The sequence below is a fragment of the Xenopus laevis genome, chromosome 3S, assembly GCF_017654675.1.
Source record: "Xenopus laevis strain J_2021 chromosome 3S, Xenopus_laevis_v10.1, whole genome shotgun sequence".
Lineage (NCBI taxonomy): Eukaryota > Metazoa > Chordata > Amphibia > Anura > Pipidae > Xenopus > Xenopus laevis.
In genome coordinates this window covers 877,265-893,043 of record NC_054376.1, presented here as the reverse complement: position 1 = coordinate 893,043, position 15,779 = coordinate 877,265, and the positions used below count along the sequence as shown (strand labels likewise).

Sequence of the window (15,779 nt, the reverse complement as noted above, 5' to 3'; positions counted from 1 at the left end):
AACTGCGCACTTGTAGCCTTACAATAGGGGGCCAGGGGCAACTCCCTTCATTCTTCCCTTACAAGAGAACTAAGAGTAACAATGCGGCTAGAAATGCGACTAGAAATGCGACTAGAAATGCGACTAGAAATGCTGCATGTTGTCTTTTGGCCGCATGTGTTTTTAGGCTTTAGTTTAAGAACATAGTGGAGTCATTGGTAATGTGATGCGATGCGATGATGTCATTGGGACACAGTCGTAGGATGACATCACTGGGCAGGAAGCAATGTGGGCCATGGAAATAAGCCCCCCGTATGCACACGAGATTCCGGGGGGGGGGGGGGTCTATCCCAAACATGGGGCTGCGTCAGACCCACATTCTGCCCTTTGCTGGGGCAAGTGATTAAACATTGGTTTATAAATAACTACCCCCGGGCCTCTGTGGGGGCAATAACGTAACAGAACAAATCTGGGGTTCAATAAAGAGTTCACATGCGGCTTCTTTGCGAAGTGGGTCTGTTTACTGTGAGCCCCCCTCTAATAAATGCCGAGAGCTGGGCCCCTCCGGACCTTGTTTAGTGGCGCGTCCCCCCAGAGGAATTCGGCCGATTCTTTTTGTCTCAGCGGGAGGAACAGGGAAGAAAGGGAAAGAGGCCGCCGGTCCCATCAAAGACAAAGAGCCCAAATTTCCCTTTTAAGGGGCTCCGTGTGTTTGTTCTGAACCCTGGAAGGGGATTGGTTGGCGCAGTGCTTAACCCTTAATCATCCGGCAGCCTCTCACTGAGCTTCACTGATTCTTTGGTTCTGCCCAAATGTTCTCTTTATGGGGTTTGCCTGGGCACATGGGGACCCCCTGCCTTGAGTTGCTCTTGTTTCTCAGGATCCCTTAGTTGCACCCTCACATGATGCTACACACCTGCACCCCATGAACCCCCCATTTCTACTGCTGCACCCATTGCCCGAGGCCACAACTGACCCCATTTAATTCAATTTGCACAATTTCCTAGTCAAACCCTCGATTCCCCAATGAGCACCCAAACCCCAAATCTACTTTCTGAGCCAATCCCCTACCCCCAGCCCCTAAAGGTGATACAACAGAAGAGCGCCCCCTGTCTGCAGGTGAGAGGATGGGGGACATGGGAATTTACTGGACCACAAATCCCTTTAAATGTCATTTAAGAACGTGAAAAAAGATCCATCGGATAAGAAAACAGGCACCAAAAATATACCCTGGCTCCGCCCATTGCCAGTGGGGTGGGACTGTTGGCTTGTGGCCCCACGGCACCTGAATAAATAAATAGTCCAATAATGGTTTCAACTTTTCCTTTTTGTTCCAACGTAATCAGATTTCAGCGCCGCCGCAGCCTGTAACGACTTGTTGGGACCATAAAGCCCTGCTCTTGGCTATTGTGCTCACGGCACATGACAGAGAGAATGCGGCAGTCAGACCCACTGTCACACACACAATCCTTTACCAAAGCCTTAAAGGGACACACGTTTCTTGTGGTTGGTATTTAAAGGCAAAGTAATATTATTATTCTGCTTATAGCGCCATTACATTCAATTCCCAATGGAGCTCACAATCTAATTGCCCGGGCCAATACACAAGTGCTATACTGTGCAGGGAGTTGTCCTGTGCAGGGAGTTGTACTGTGCAGGGAGTTGTCCTGTGCAAGTTTCAAACCCAGTCAATAAGGAACAGAGATCTCTGATCCTGTGCTTCAGCCTACTACAAATCCCAGCATCCCCTGATACAAAGCGCTGAGTATAGGGGCCTCTCAGACAGACGGCTGCTGGTTGGTTGGGTGCGTGGGAGACAAGAACTTTAACCATTTGGGAGTAATTTGTTTGTTGTAGAAATTAGTAGTGCGTGATCCATTCTTCAGGAATTGTTAGTAATTATCTCCTCAAAATTTGTGGGGACGAGCGGAGCCGAAAAGTGGGGCGTCTTGTTTTCCGCAAGGAACGATCTCCCACAATAGGACAGAAACCCCCTACTATCAGTGTATTTCCTGGTACTCGTGTGACTGTCTCTACTTCCTTTGCACAGGGGAGTGTATTTCCTGGTACTCCTGTGACTGTCTCTACTTCCTTTGCACGGGGGAGGGTATTTCATGGTACTCGTGTGACTGTCTCTGCTTCCTTTGCACGGGGGAGTGTATTTCCTGGTACTCGTGTGACTGTCTCTACTTCCTTTGCACGGGGGAGTGTATTTCCTGGTACTCGTGTGATTGTCTCTACTTCCTTTGCACGGGGGAGTGTATTTCCTGGTACCCGTGTGACTGTCTCTACTTCCTTTGCACGGGGGAGTGTATTTCCTGGTACTCGTGTGACTGTCTCTACTTCCTTTGCACGGGGGAGTGTATTTCCTGGTACTCGAGTGACTGTCTCTACTTCCTTTGCACAGGGGAGTGTATTTCCTGGTACTCGTGTGACTGTCTCTACTTCCTTTGCACAGGGGAGTGTATTTCCTGGTACTCGTGTGACTGTCTCTACTTCCTTTGCACAGGGGAGTGTATTTCCTGGTACTCATGTGACTGTCTCTACTTCCTTTGCACGGGGGAGTGTATTTCCTGGTACTTGTGTGACTGTCTCTACTTCCTTTGCACGGGGGAGTGTATTTCCTGGTACTTTATGAATTTTAGACATAATAACTTGACATAGATCATACTGAACTTCAATTGGTTCCTGTGCCAGAGGAGCTTACAATCTAAGTCAATCTGAAAACAGTGTGTAATTATTAGAGGGTAGTGTGCCTTTAAGAGCAATGTTCCTATAATAATACTCTCAGTACCACTATATGTGACTGCCCAACTGCAGATATAATTCCCCACCAAAACTGACCCTTTTGCCCCATTTGGCACCACTGTGGAATCTCCTTGTCTCCTTCCCATGATTCTCGCTGGGGACAGAGAGGGGACATGTCAGAGTGGGAATTTAATTAGAGACATGGAGATGGAAATCTCTTTTAATTAACGAGGGGAGAGAGAACCAGTGCAATGCCAACTGTGCCCATAACAATAGATACCTGGTGACAATGGCATTCATTAGTGTGAGAGGCTTCTGGCCGGATAAATCAGCTTCTTGTTCATTTGCAACAGAATGTGCTGGTCCCTTCAACTTGGAATGTTCCAATGAGTCAGATTGGTGGGCTTCCTCTTGTCTCCACCTTGCCCTACTCTCTTCATCTTGTACCTACTGTCTCCATCTTGCCCTACCGTCTCCATCTTGCCCTACTGACTCCATCTTGCCCTACTGTGTCCATCTTGTCCTACTGCCTCCATCTTGCCCTACTCTCTTCATCTTGTACCTACTGTCTCCATCTTGCCCTACGGTCTCCATCTTGTACCTACTGTCTCCATCTTGCCCTACCGTCTCCATCTTGTCCTACTGTCTCCATCTTGTCCTACTGTCTCCATCTTGTACCTACTGTCTCCATCTTGTCCTACTGTCTCCATCTTGTCCTACTGTCTCCATCTTGCCCTTCTGTCTCCATCTTGCCCTACTGTCTCCATCTTTCCCTACTGTCTCCATCTTGTCCTACTGTCTCCATCTTTCCCTACTGTCTCCATCTTGCCCTTCTGTCTCCATCTTGTCCTACTGTCTCCATCTTGTCCTACTGTCTCCATCTTGTCCTACTGTCTCCATCTTGTCCTACTGTCTCCATCTTGTCCTTCTGTCTCCATCTTGTCCTACTGTCTCCATCTTTCCCTACTGTCTCCATCTTGCCCTTCTGTCTCCATCTTGTCCTACTGTCTCCATCTTTCCCTACCATTGTCATGTTGACCTGTGGTCTTGATCTTGGCTGATGGTCTCCATATTGTTTCCATGACGGTGTCCCCTATAAGGACCCGTGAGAGGAGAGCAATTATTAGCCCAGCTGGAGGATCGGCAGCTGAATCTCAGTTACAATCGTAGCATTCAGGACTTTTTATCTCACTTTCCTTATTATCTTATTTTCCCTTTATTGTCCCCCCCTCGTCTGTTGAGTAAATGAGCTTGTGGAGAGAAGGGCGGGGGGCTCTGAGTTTTTACATGCGGATAAACAAGTTCTGAGCTCTCCAATATGTGACTTGAAGGCTGGAGGGGGCGATGAAAGGGAAGAGGAGACTTTGGGAGCTCAAAGAGAATTCGTTAATTAGCCCAAGAGAATCGGCAGCCGCTGCGCCATCGAGAGGAATCGGCCCCTTTGATATTCACTCGGCTTCAACTAGTGGGGGGGCTCGGGGTCAACAACATGGTGCAAGAATTGGGGGCGCTTCATAGAAGTCCACGTAGAAGTAACTACCTCCTCTCCAAGCTGGGGCCCCTTAAAGACACCTCAAATTTGGCCCTCATTAATCCAGTCTTGGAGCTGCCCAGCTGTTTATACAGTAGATCTCCCAGGATGCACTGGGGTTGTAAAGTGTAAAACCATCTCACTTTACTGCAGTGATGTCCCACCTTTCCAGCCCCTTCCCCTGACACCATCTTGCCTTACTATACACATTAGGCCACATATACTCAGGCCTGGGGTATTTAGGGGTAGAGTTTAGTACATAAGGAATTGGTTGCATTGCTGCTGCCAGCGCCGGTAGAAGAACTAGAGACGCAATAAGCGCTGGCCTTGTCCGCTGGCCCCGCAAGACTAAACAGGTGTTGGCGGCTTTTGATTTCAGTGCATGTGAATTAATCGTGTCAGCTCAGCTGCTAAAACAACTGTCGGCTCCAGCTGTCAGTCATTTTCGGTTGTGTTCCTCGCCGGTTGGCAAGCGTTGCGCTGGCACCATTCGCCCGTACCTCAGAGTCGCGCCGGGGGGGGTTGTACAGAAGGAGCCGAGATTGTCGGATCTTTGGATAGAAATTTCCTTATTGTTTGCTGATGAATTAAACGTGAGATGAAACTGAAGCTCCTGTGCCCACTCTCGCTGGGAGTTAATGCGTTTCGGGGGGCACAGCTGTGGGCCGATTGGCATTTTATTCACGACGAGGAACTGCAGGTGCTTTTAGCCAACTTTATCATCAGACTGCTGTGTGGGGGTCCCATTTCCTACACTCAATAGGCCAGTTCATAGCAAGTTTTTTTATATTGATAATTGACTTAATCTACTTAACCCTTTGTGCCCAGTTGGCATTTAGTAGACTCATGTGCGGTGGCTTTGGTTTCTCCCTCCGTCTAATAATGACTTGGCAGTTGGGGGGTCCGCCGGCCTTTTGCAAAGAATATTATTTTCCCAAGAAACTGCGGGAATTATTTTGAAAGAAAACATTTCCAGGATGTAAGAAAACATCCGAGTGGGAATTGCAGGGGAAGGATTTGTGTCTATTAGGGGCATCTCCCCTCCATTAGGTTCTTCTCTATAATAAAAGTCTTTTCTGCCCAAAGAGCTTCGTTTCCTGCACATTTATATCAACGAATCAGGAAAGTCGCTTTGAAATTAACGTAAGCGACGCGAGCAGCGTTTATTGTGACTCCTGAAACAATGTAGCAAAAGTCAGTTCATGGGGCAGCAGGTGACTTTCGATGCGATGAGCAAATTGCCCTTTTGTCGTGCTGCACCCCCAGGTATGACTCCGGAACACAAGTAGCATTACAGGCAGATTATAAGGCAGGAGGAGGCTTTGAGACTGACAGTTGGACAGGACAGAGATTAAAGATAAACATTAATCCCAGAAGGGACACGACATGAGCCGATAATGGTTTGTTCAGGAATAACAAGTCCAGAAATAGCAGAGCAGATTGGGGCCACATCCGTCCCGCCCCAAAAGGCCCAAATCTGCCACTTGGGAACAATATGGATAAAGCGACGTTCAGCCGGGGGTTGGGGGGAATCGGTCAGAAAGGGATACAAATAACCTTTCCTGCAGAATTGTTACAGGGACTTTTATATTACAGAGGGGGTTCATTTCCTAGAAACTCACCGTGAGTCACCCACAATTACCCCCTCCCCACCTCGTACCCCCCCACACAACATTATTGTCTCAAATATAAGAATAACGGACCTTTTCTCTTCTACTGACTCTTCCTCTTCCTGCAAATAAAAACACTTTCCCTTTAGTAGTGAATTTAGTCCACGAGTTAATTAGGTGCAATGATACCCCAGGGGCAAGATCAGCTCTCACAACCCACCCACCTAGGGCAACAGTCTGATACAAGTGTCATTTATTCCATTCCTGCCCCACTCTCTTTATATTTCCTACTGTCTCTATCTTGTCTTACTGTCTCCATCTTGTCTTACTGTCTCCATCTTGCCCTACTGTCTCCATCTTGCCCTACTGTCTCCCTCTTGCCCTACTGTCTCCATCTTGTCCTACTGTCTCCATCTTGCCCTACTGTCTCCATCTTGTCCTACTGTCTCCATCTTGCCCTACTGTCTCCATCTTGTCCTACTGTCTCCATTTTATCCTACTGTCTCCATCTTGTCCTACTGTCTCCATCTTGTCCTACTGTCTCCATCTTGCCCTACTGTCTCCATCTTGTCCTACTATCTCCATCTTGTCCTACTGTCTCCATCTTGCCCTACTGTCTCATCTTGTTCTACTGTCTCCATCTTGCCCTACTGTCTCCATCTTGTCCTACTGTCTCCATTTTATCCTACTGTCTCCATCTTGTCTTACTGTCTCCATCTTGTTCTACTGTCTCCATCTTGTCCTACTGTCTCCATCTTGCCCTACTGTCTCCATCTTGTCCTACTGTCTCCATTTTATCCTACTGTCTCCATCTTGTCTTACTGTCTCCATCTTGTCCTACTGTCTCCATCTTGCCCTACTGTCTCCATCTTGCTCTACTGTCTCCATCTTGTCCTACTGTCTCCATTTTATCCTACTGTCTCCATCTTGCCCTACTGTCTCCATCTTGTCCTACTGTCTCCATTTTATCCTACTGTCTCCATCTTGTCCTACTGTCTCCATTTTATCCTACTGTCTCCATCTTGCCCTACTGTCTCCATCTTGTCCTACTGTCTCCATTTTATCCTACTGTCTCCATCTTGTCCTACTGTCTCCATTTTATCCTACTGTCTCCATCTTGCCCTACTGTCTCCATCTTGTCCTACTGTCTCCATCTTGTCTTACTGTCTCCATCTTGTCCTACTGTCTCCATCTTGCTCTACTGTCTCCATCTTGTCCTACTGTCTCCATCTTGCTCTACTGTCTCCATCTTGTCCTACTGTCTCCATCTTGTCCTACTGTCACCCTTTCCCAATTTCCACCATTACACCCGGTATTTGCCATATTACCTCTCACTTCTTTTGGGGTGTAACTTTCCTTATTGCCATTATTGTGCTGCAGTTTGTCCAGTCTCCATATTGTGACTATTCCTGCCGCTCTTCTGCACCCCACCCCGTACCCCCCATCCGGAGCTCCCTATAACATTTCCCATTGACTCCTGCCTACAGACCAGTCTACTGATCATTGTACTAAAGGGAATGAATACGCGGAGCCATTTCCACTGTGGTGTCAGGTGGGGGGTGGAGTGAAAGGGTTAATCAAGCTGTGTAATTAATGTGCAGATGTAGATGGGGGGGCAGGAGTCGGTGAGTGATTGACAGGTGACAATTTGCCACTTCCCAGTGCAGCCGACAGTTAATGTAGAATAAGGATCACGTAGGGAAATAATGGTCTTTTCTACTGAGTGGGGGGGGGCAATATTATTTCATCCTGTCGGAATAAAGAGTTTATAATGTATATAGGGTAACCATTTAGCTCTGGGTGCAACAGGCCTGAGTTATCCCAAGTTGGGAGGGAGTATAATATATATATATATATATATATAGCGAATAAAGTACCCCCTCTTGTAAAATATAAGGATATTATAAGTTACAGAGGAGTTTCATGACCATATAAAAACACGAGGCCAAAGGCCATGGAACTCCGAGGTGACTTCTAATATCCTCATATTTTCCAACTGGGGGTACTTTATTAATTATAATACACAAATTTCAGTGAGTCATGTGACAGAAATGACATCACTACTCACCGTTTATAACTGATGACATCAGAACTCACCGTTTATAAGGATATAATTTACAAGATATTCATGGCTTTTGTGTATTATATAAATATATTGAATAAAGTAGCCCCTCTTGTAAAATAGATATTATAAGTCACAGAGGAGTTTCATGACCATATAAAAGGATGAGACTGAAGGCCGAGTGTTTTTATACAGGTCATTTAACTCCGAGGTAACTTCTAATATCCTCATATTTTACAACTGGGGGTACTTTATTTATTATAATACACAAATTTTAGTTGGTCATGTGACAGAAATGACATCAGAACTCACCGTTTATAACTGATGACATCAGAACTAACCGTTTATAAGGATATAATTTACAGGATATTCATGGCTTTTGTGTATTATATATATAAGATCTCATTAACTCTGGGTACAGTTGAGTCCCAGTTACCCCCATGTTGGTCTGTGGGTTCCATATTCCTCACACTGAACAGAACTAATAATTGTCTTGCAGAATCATTTCCGCTTTTCGTTTTTTTTCTACACCCCCACCTTGACCCTGGGGGTCCCTTTGTGCCGTACCCCAGAAGTGTCCCCAGTAATGAAATGAGAGCACATGGGGGGGGGGTACACTGGCCCATAATAAGAGTTTACAAACATTGGATAAAGTGACTGAGAGGTGGGATAATTGGTTGTTTAATCCCAGACCCCTGGCCTGGAACAAGGGAAGCTGTTGGCTGTGAGTGAGGTTACTGAGTGTACTGAGTGAGTGGAGTGAGTGAATGGAGTAAGTGGAGTGAGTGTGAGTGTAGTAAGTTTAGTGAGTGAGTGTAGTGAGTGAGTGTAGTATTAGTATGTGAGTGTAGTGACAGTAGTGAGTGAGTGTAGTGAGAGAGTGTAGTATTAGTATGTGAGTATAGTGAGTGTAGTGACAGTAGTGAGTGTAGTGAGGTGAGTGAGTGTAGTGACTGAGTGTAGTATGTGAGTGTAGTGACAGTAGTGAGTGAGTGTAGTGAGTGTAGTATTAGTATGTTAGTATAGTGAGTGTAGTGAGTGAGTGTAGTATGTGAGTGTAGTATATGAGTGTAGTAAGTGTAGTAAGTGAGTGAGTCTAGTGAGTGAGTGTAGTAAGTGAGTGAGAGTAGTGAGTGAGAGCTTTTCCTTCTCTCCATGTCTGGGTCTGACACTGTCTCTTTGTTACACATCAGCCGACCCCCTGCTCTCCCCTCCAGTCTCCCAGCGACACAAATACATGGACTTTGTGCTCTTATCCAGCAGCAGCCGGGGAGTCTGGGAAATAAAGGGCGGGGGGGGGGATAATGTGAGAGGGGGGGTCTGTTTAGCAAAAATAAATATATTCCCACCCCCCATGCAGTCAATGACCTCATGTTCAGTTCCTTCAATTCAGCAGCTCTTTAAGGGGGCGCCGCAGCTTTAAATAAACACGCTGTTAAATTAGCCAGAGTCCCGAGCCATTGATTGTCAGCTCTGCAGAACAGGGGCCCCTTGTATTGTTCTCAGAATATTCAGAGCAGAGGAAACAGTATTATTTTCCATTGGGTTCCAGCCCTATTGGGTTCTGACTACACAGAATAAAGTAACACTTTGTGTATATTTATAGCAGTGAAACAATGTTACACATGTCACTTCCTACAGAGCCGTCCCTTTCTGCTACATTGTTTCAACAGTCAGAACTAAGAGGTGCAGAGAATTACATTTTGTTATTCGGATAAAAATTAAATTCACATAAAAACTGAGAGGGTGGTTATTAAATGTTAATTCGGGAGAAATAAGTTCAGTTTGATTTTTTTAAAGAAAACATGTAAAAAGGATTGGTTTTTGGGGCACGGTAACAAATAAACGTCAATTTGGTGAATGTCGTTAATGTGATTTCTGGGTATTTTCTTGAAGGATCAGTGGAATTGCCGCTTTGTTTATTTGAATGGGGGAGTAAAACCCAAATAGGAAATGTCATTCTCAGCAATTTCCCTCCTCCTGTTAATTAGGGATGGGAGAATGCGATCGCTACTGGAAGCACTGCTGGTCCTGACTACACACACCATCAAATCAATGTAGTCAGCTCCTCCAGTCAAGACTCCATTTCCCACAATGCTTTGCGTGTTCTGCGTTTCTCCCGTGGCAACTTTCTGAATTTCAGAATGTGCAAGGGAAATGAATGCAGGTAGTCAGGAGCAGCAGTGCAGGACATGGGATTGGGGCAGGAAAGGACTGGTTAAAGGGGAGGAGAGATTCTGTGGGGCCCTGAGCCAGGAAGATAGGGGCCCCAGGTTCTGTGCAGTGATAGGGCCAAACTGGCCAATGTAATTGTAGCAGAATTCTCCCCAACACCCCAAATAATCCTATAGAATTGTAAATGAGAGAGAAATAACAACCCCCCATATTAAATGCACCAATAGTGATGAGAGGGTTGCTGGTCCCTGGCTACAATACAGTTACACACTGACATACATATATATACACACACAGTACATATACTTACACACACATATATATATATACACATACAAATACATATATACAGTACATATACACAAATACACATATATACACACACAGTACATATACATACAAATACATACAGTACATACACACATACAAATACAAATACTTACATATATATATATATATATACACAAATACAGGACATTAAGTTGAGGTTTATTTCAGGCACAGGGGGGTATCAGTGACACGTAGCACAGGTCTAAGCCCCCCTATAATCACTATACAATGTGTGTGACAATATTCTGCTTCAGTTTCCCACTCCCCAATGTAAGGAAGACCCCCCGACTCATTAAGGGGGACACTCTTTGAAGACATGAATGTGCCCCGTGTGTGTTGGGTTGGTGGGATTCGGGGCTCATTGGGTCCCAGTGGCGACTGACAGTCAGAGGGGGGGAGGGGCTGTAGTTAAAGAGATGCCGGACATTCGGGCCCAGACTAAAGGAGCACAAATAGTTCACTCGGCCGACTCCCCAGTTCCTCAGCATTGAGAGCCCAGAGCCAAACCCAGCGGGTTCCTGTTATTTATTTACTTCTTTACTTTTCTACCGTCCAATTTAGTAAAAAAAAAAAAAAACTCTGGGCAAGAGATAAAAACAGAAGGAAAAACAGTCAGTGATTTTGTTTATGTCTGAAACCCAACTAAAAATAGTCAGAGTCGCATCCAACCCCCCCAACACACACACATAGATACACACACATAGATACACACACATAGATACACACACATACACACATACACACACACATAGATACACATAGATACACACACACATAGATACACACACATAGATACACACACATAGATACACACACATACACACATACATAGATACACATAGATACACACACATAGATACACACACATACACACATACATAGATACACATAGATACACACACACATAGATACACACACATAGATACACACACATAGATACACACACATACACACATACATAGATACACATAGATACACACACACATAGATACACACACATAGATACACACACATAGATACACACACATACACACATACATAGATACACATAGATACACACACACATAGATACACACACATACACACATACATACACACATACATAGATACACATAGATACACACACATAGATAGACATAGACACACATAGATACTTACATACACACAAACACAACTGAACCACTTGATATGGATTCTAAAGCTACAGTCAGGGAATATCTCATCTGCATCTGTCTGTCTGTCTATTCATCCATCATCTCTATCTCTCTATCTATTATGTATCTATCAATTATCTATCTATCTATCTATCTATTATGTATCTATCAATTATCTATCTATCTATCTATCTATCTATCTATCTATCTATCTATCTATCTATCTATCTATCTATCTATCTATCTATCCGAACCTTCTCAGAGTAAGACCAACCTGTAACCAATCAGAACATTAAAACCTTTGCAGAGCATAACTCCCAGCGAATAAGAGCATCAGAACATTTCCAGACCAATTTGTAACCAATCAGAGCACCTTCATATTCATGAGAGAGTTAGAATGACAAGTTACAAGTTGTATCTCAGTGATACAATGTCACAATGATACAATGTCACAATGTTACAATGTCACAGTGATACAATGTGATAATTTCCTTTACACGTAACTATAACACTGACCTGTTCAGTATGAATGTAATGGGCCCGGTCTGTTCAGCAGGGACCCTCTGCCCCCCACAATCTCTGGGGATCCCACTGTAGCCTGACAGTTTCATGACACGGCTCCTCATGAATTACACATTAGAGTGCAGCTGATCCACTTTACCTGCCACTCCCAGCAGGCTCTCATTGCACCTGACCCTAAAAGGTGCTGGGAGTTGTAGTGATGCTGCTCATCCCTGAATTGTGACAAAACCTCAGACATTATATAATAATAGACAACAAGTACATCTCTGTCTCTGTCTTGCTTTACGGCAGGAATTCTACATGTACAACGAGGATCAGAGCAACAGTGTCACAAAGCGTGTTTAGTGTGATGTACAGAGGGATATTCTGAGACAATTTGCAATTGGTCTTCATTTATTAGTATTTGTGGTTTTTGACTTATTTAGCTTTTTATTCAGCAGCTCTCCAGTTTGTAATTTCAGCCGTCAGGTTGCTAGGAACCTCATTCCCCTAGCAACCATGCACTGATTTGAGGAAGAGACTGGAATATAAATAGGAGAGGCCTGAATAGAAAGATGAGCAATAAAAGTAACAATAACAATACATTTGTAGCCTTACAGAGCATTTGTTTTTTAGATGGGGTCAGTGACCCCCATTTGAAAGCTGGAAAGAGTCAGAAGAAGAAGGCAAATAATTAAGAGCAATTGAAAAGTTATGGCCATTCTAAAACAGTCTAAAAATTGATTTAAAGGTGAAGCTCCCCCTTTAAACAGACAAATGAGTGAAAGCTTTGCCTCTAATGAGACAGAAAATGAAGCCGCACAATTAAAGTTGAGGGACATAAATATCGGGGGGAGACCATAATCGTAACCCCAATATTGGATACATGTGAGACTGAAACACAAATATTACACCCCCCGTCATGCTTTTATACACTTTATATCACTATAAGTAATTATTTAATATCCTAATGGGGCCCCTGTAACTGTGGGGGTGCAGGGGCCAGTTTCCTCTCCGCCTGGATGGGGGGTAACGTATAGTGAAGGGTCTAAAGAGAAAGATATAACGAATGATAATAAAGCAAAATCTCCCACTTTACCTACTTTCTGGTTGCCAGGGTCACTGACCATAGCAACCCCAATGCATTTCCACTTTTACAGTCAGAAGAGAAAAGCAAATCATGAAATTAATAAAGAATAAAGTCCAGTTGTTTCCAGTGCTTTTGGGGGGGCTCCATATATATTGGGGGGCAACAATACAAATGGAAGTCTGGAGCTGCTGTAACTTTTGGCTTCATGTTCCCTTTAACATGTGCAAAACAATTTGGATGTTTCAGTAACGAGTGTCAGTGATATTGGATCCCCTGGGACGGGGGGGGGGGGCAGTTCATGACAACTGGGGGGGGTTGACCTGACGTCTCAGTTTAGCCCAATGCCCGGGGGTCTTTAGCTGCTGTTACTTTATTGTTTTATGTTTCTCAGAAACTTGGTTTTTCTAATTAATATTAAAGTCTGAGTGTGTAATGGGGGGGGGGGGGGCTATAGATCTTATTACCCCAAGATTGACAAGTCTCTTGTCCTAAAGTATAAGCTCTTCCCCCCACACTGCAGAGCACATCTTACAGCCAATGAGAGATCCCCCTACACAGTCCTATATCTGGAGCTAAATATTCAGTCTCTTCCTTACAGTCACAACCAGCAGTGCAGCCCTCAAGCTTTTTCTCATTCTCCGGCTGTGACTCAATAGTGACCGGGAGCTGCTGCTTCTTTCTTCTCCACTAATCACACTGGGACCTTTATTTCCCCAAAATGTAACGACTTCTTTATTCTCAGCTACTGAGTCTGTAACTGACACTGGGCTGTAAATCTATTGTCAGACTCCTGATATTTGCCCCGGGGTGTTCTCTACCTGCATATATACCCCCCCCCCCATACTGTCCTGTCTATATGGCACCTCCCTCCTCCCATATGTATAAATACAAATATACAGAGAAGGAATGTTCTGGGCACACAATAAGCTATACCCTCGTACTGTACTGTCTAAGGGAATCAATATGGCACCTCCTCCTCCCATATGTATAAATACAAATATACAGAGAAGGAATGTTCTGGGCACACAATAAGCTATACCCTCATACTGTACTGTCTATGGGAATCAATATGGCACCTCCTCCTCCCATATGTATAAATACAAATATACAGAGAAGGAATGTTCTGGGCACACAATAAGCTATACCCTCATACTGTACTGTCTAAGGGAATCAATATGGAACCTCCTCCTCCCATATGTATAAATACAAATATACAGAGAAGGAATGTTCTGGGCACACAATAAGCTATACCCTCACACTGTACTGTCTAAGGGAATCAATATGGCACCTCCTCCTCCCATATGTATAAATACAAATATACAGAGAAGGAATGTTCTGGGCACACAATAAGCTATACCCTCATACTGTACTGTCTAAGGGAATCAATATGGCACCTCCTCCTCCCATATGTATAAATACAAATATACAGAGAAGGAATGTTCTGGGCACACAATAAGCTATACCCTCGTACTGTACTGTCTAAGGGAATCAATATGGCACCTCCTCCTCCCATATGTATAAATACAAATATACAGAGAAGGAATGTTCTGGGCACACAATAAGCTATACCCTCATACTGTACTGTCTAAGGGAATCAATATGGCACCTCCCACCCTTCTATATAAATATAAGTGTAAGCTCTGGGGGCTGGTCAGTAGACAAATACAAATAGTAAGTGTAGTTAGTGAGTGAGTGACTTGTCAAACCATTTGTTGCTCATTTCACTTGTCAGGATTGTGAGGCCATTGTTGGGGCACCTGTTGGGGTGATATGAGAGGCAGCTGTCAGCGCAGGGAGTTAAAAAAAGCTGCAATAATTAAGAACATAATATGGGCTGTTCTGCAGCTGCAGGGGGGGCAGCACTTAGGAAGGTAGAAGCCCCCCCCCCATGTGGCCCCGCCCCCTGACACCCCCTTCTCATCTCTGGGCAGCAATTGAGTGGAGTTGCCGCTGAGAAGCAGATTGTGAAGTAAATGTAAAGTTGGAGGAATGTCAGGGGACAGGAGGGACTGGACGGCGAGTGTTAATCTCCGGGGAAGGAAACCCACCGACACTGCGGAACTTGCGCCCCCCGATACCAGTAACGATTTTATTTCTCTACAACTTGTTGGGACCAATGGGACGAAATGTCAGATAAGTAGAGAGAAAAAACAGGGGCCCCTGAATGATTTACTTTCTCTTTATATTCAAATGAGGATGTTTTGCATTCGGGGATATATTTGTGGTTAGTAGTGGGGGGGCCCTTAGACTTGGGGCCCTTTACAGATTCTGCCCCCCCCCAATTGTCATCATGGGAAACGCAGATCTGAGCCTGGCGCTGAGGGGGGCGATCTCTGTTTTGGGGGTTTGCTTCTTCTTTTTTTTTTTAAAAAAAACTTCCATTTTTTTTAAATCATCCTTTAATTGTTTCTTTCCTTCCCATTCTCTGCGTTGGATCTTGGGGGAAAGAAAAAACCATTTGAGGATGTTGTGGGTTTTCCAGGCCACATGGGGGGAGTTAAAGATGACAGCTGTCAACTGGCAAATGCGAAACGTTCATTTCTGACCTGCAACTGCCAGCTGCTCCCTATTTATTATCATTACATCGGCCCCCCGTAAC

The 15,779-nt window shown here is 44.6% G+C and overlaps 1 protein-coding gene across 6 annotated transcripts in view; it reads left to right on the top strand.

Annotated features, from left to right (window-relative positions):
• Positions 1–15,779, top strand: part of sox5.S (SRY-box 5 S homeolog) — a 118,721-nt gene that overhangs the window by 34,357 nt on the left and 68,585 nt on the right. The window contains exons 1-2 of one of the 6 annotated variants that reach the window (XM_041587487.1): positions 2,969–2,973; positions 15,048–15,051. Coding sequence is in view for 1 of the 2 variants with exons in the window: in XM_018254027.2 (XP_018109516.1) it covers positions 15,170–15,260 (91 nt within the window). In the remaining variant the exon portion in view is untranslated. 6 annotated transcript variants of the gene reach the window in all.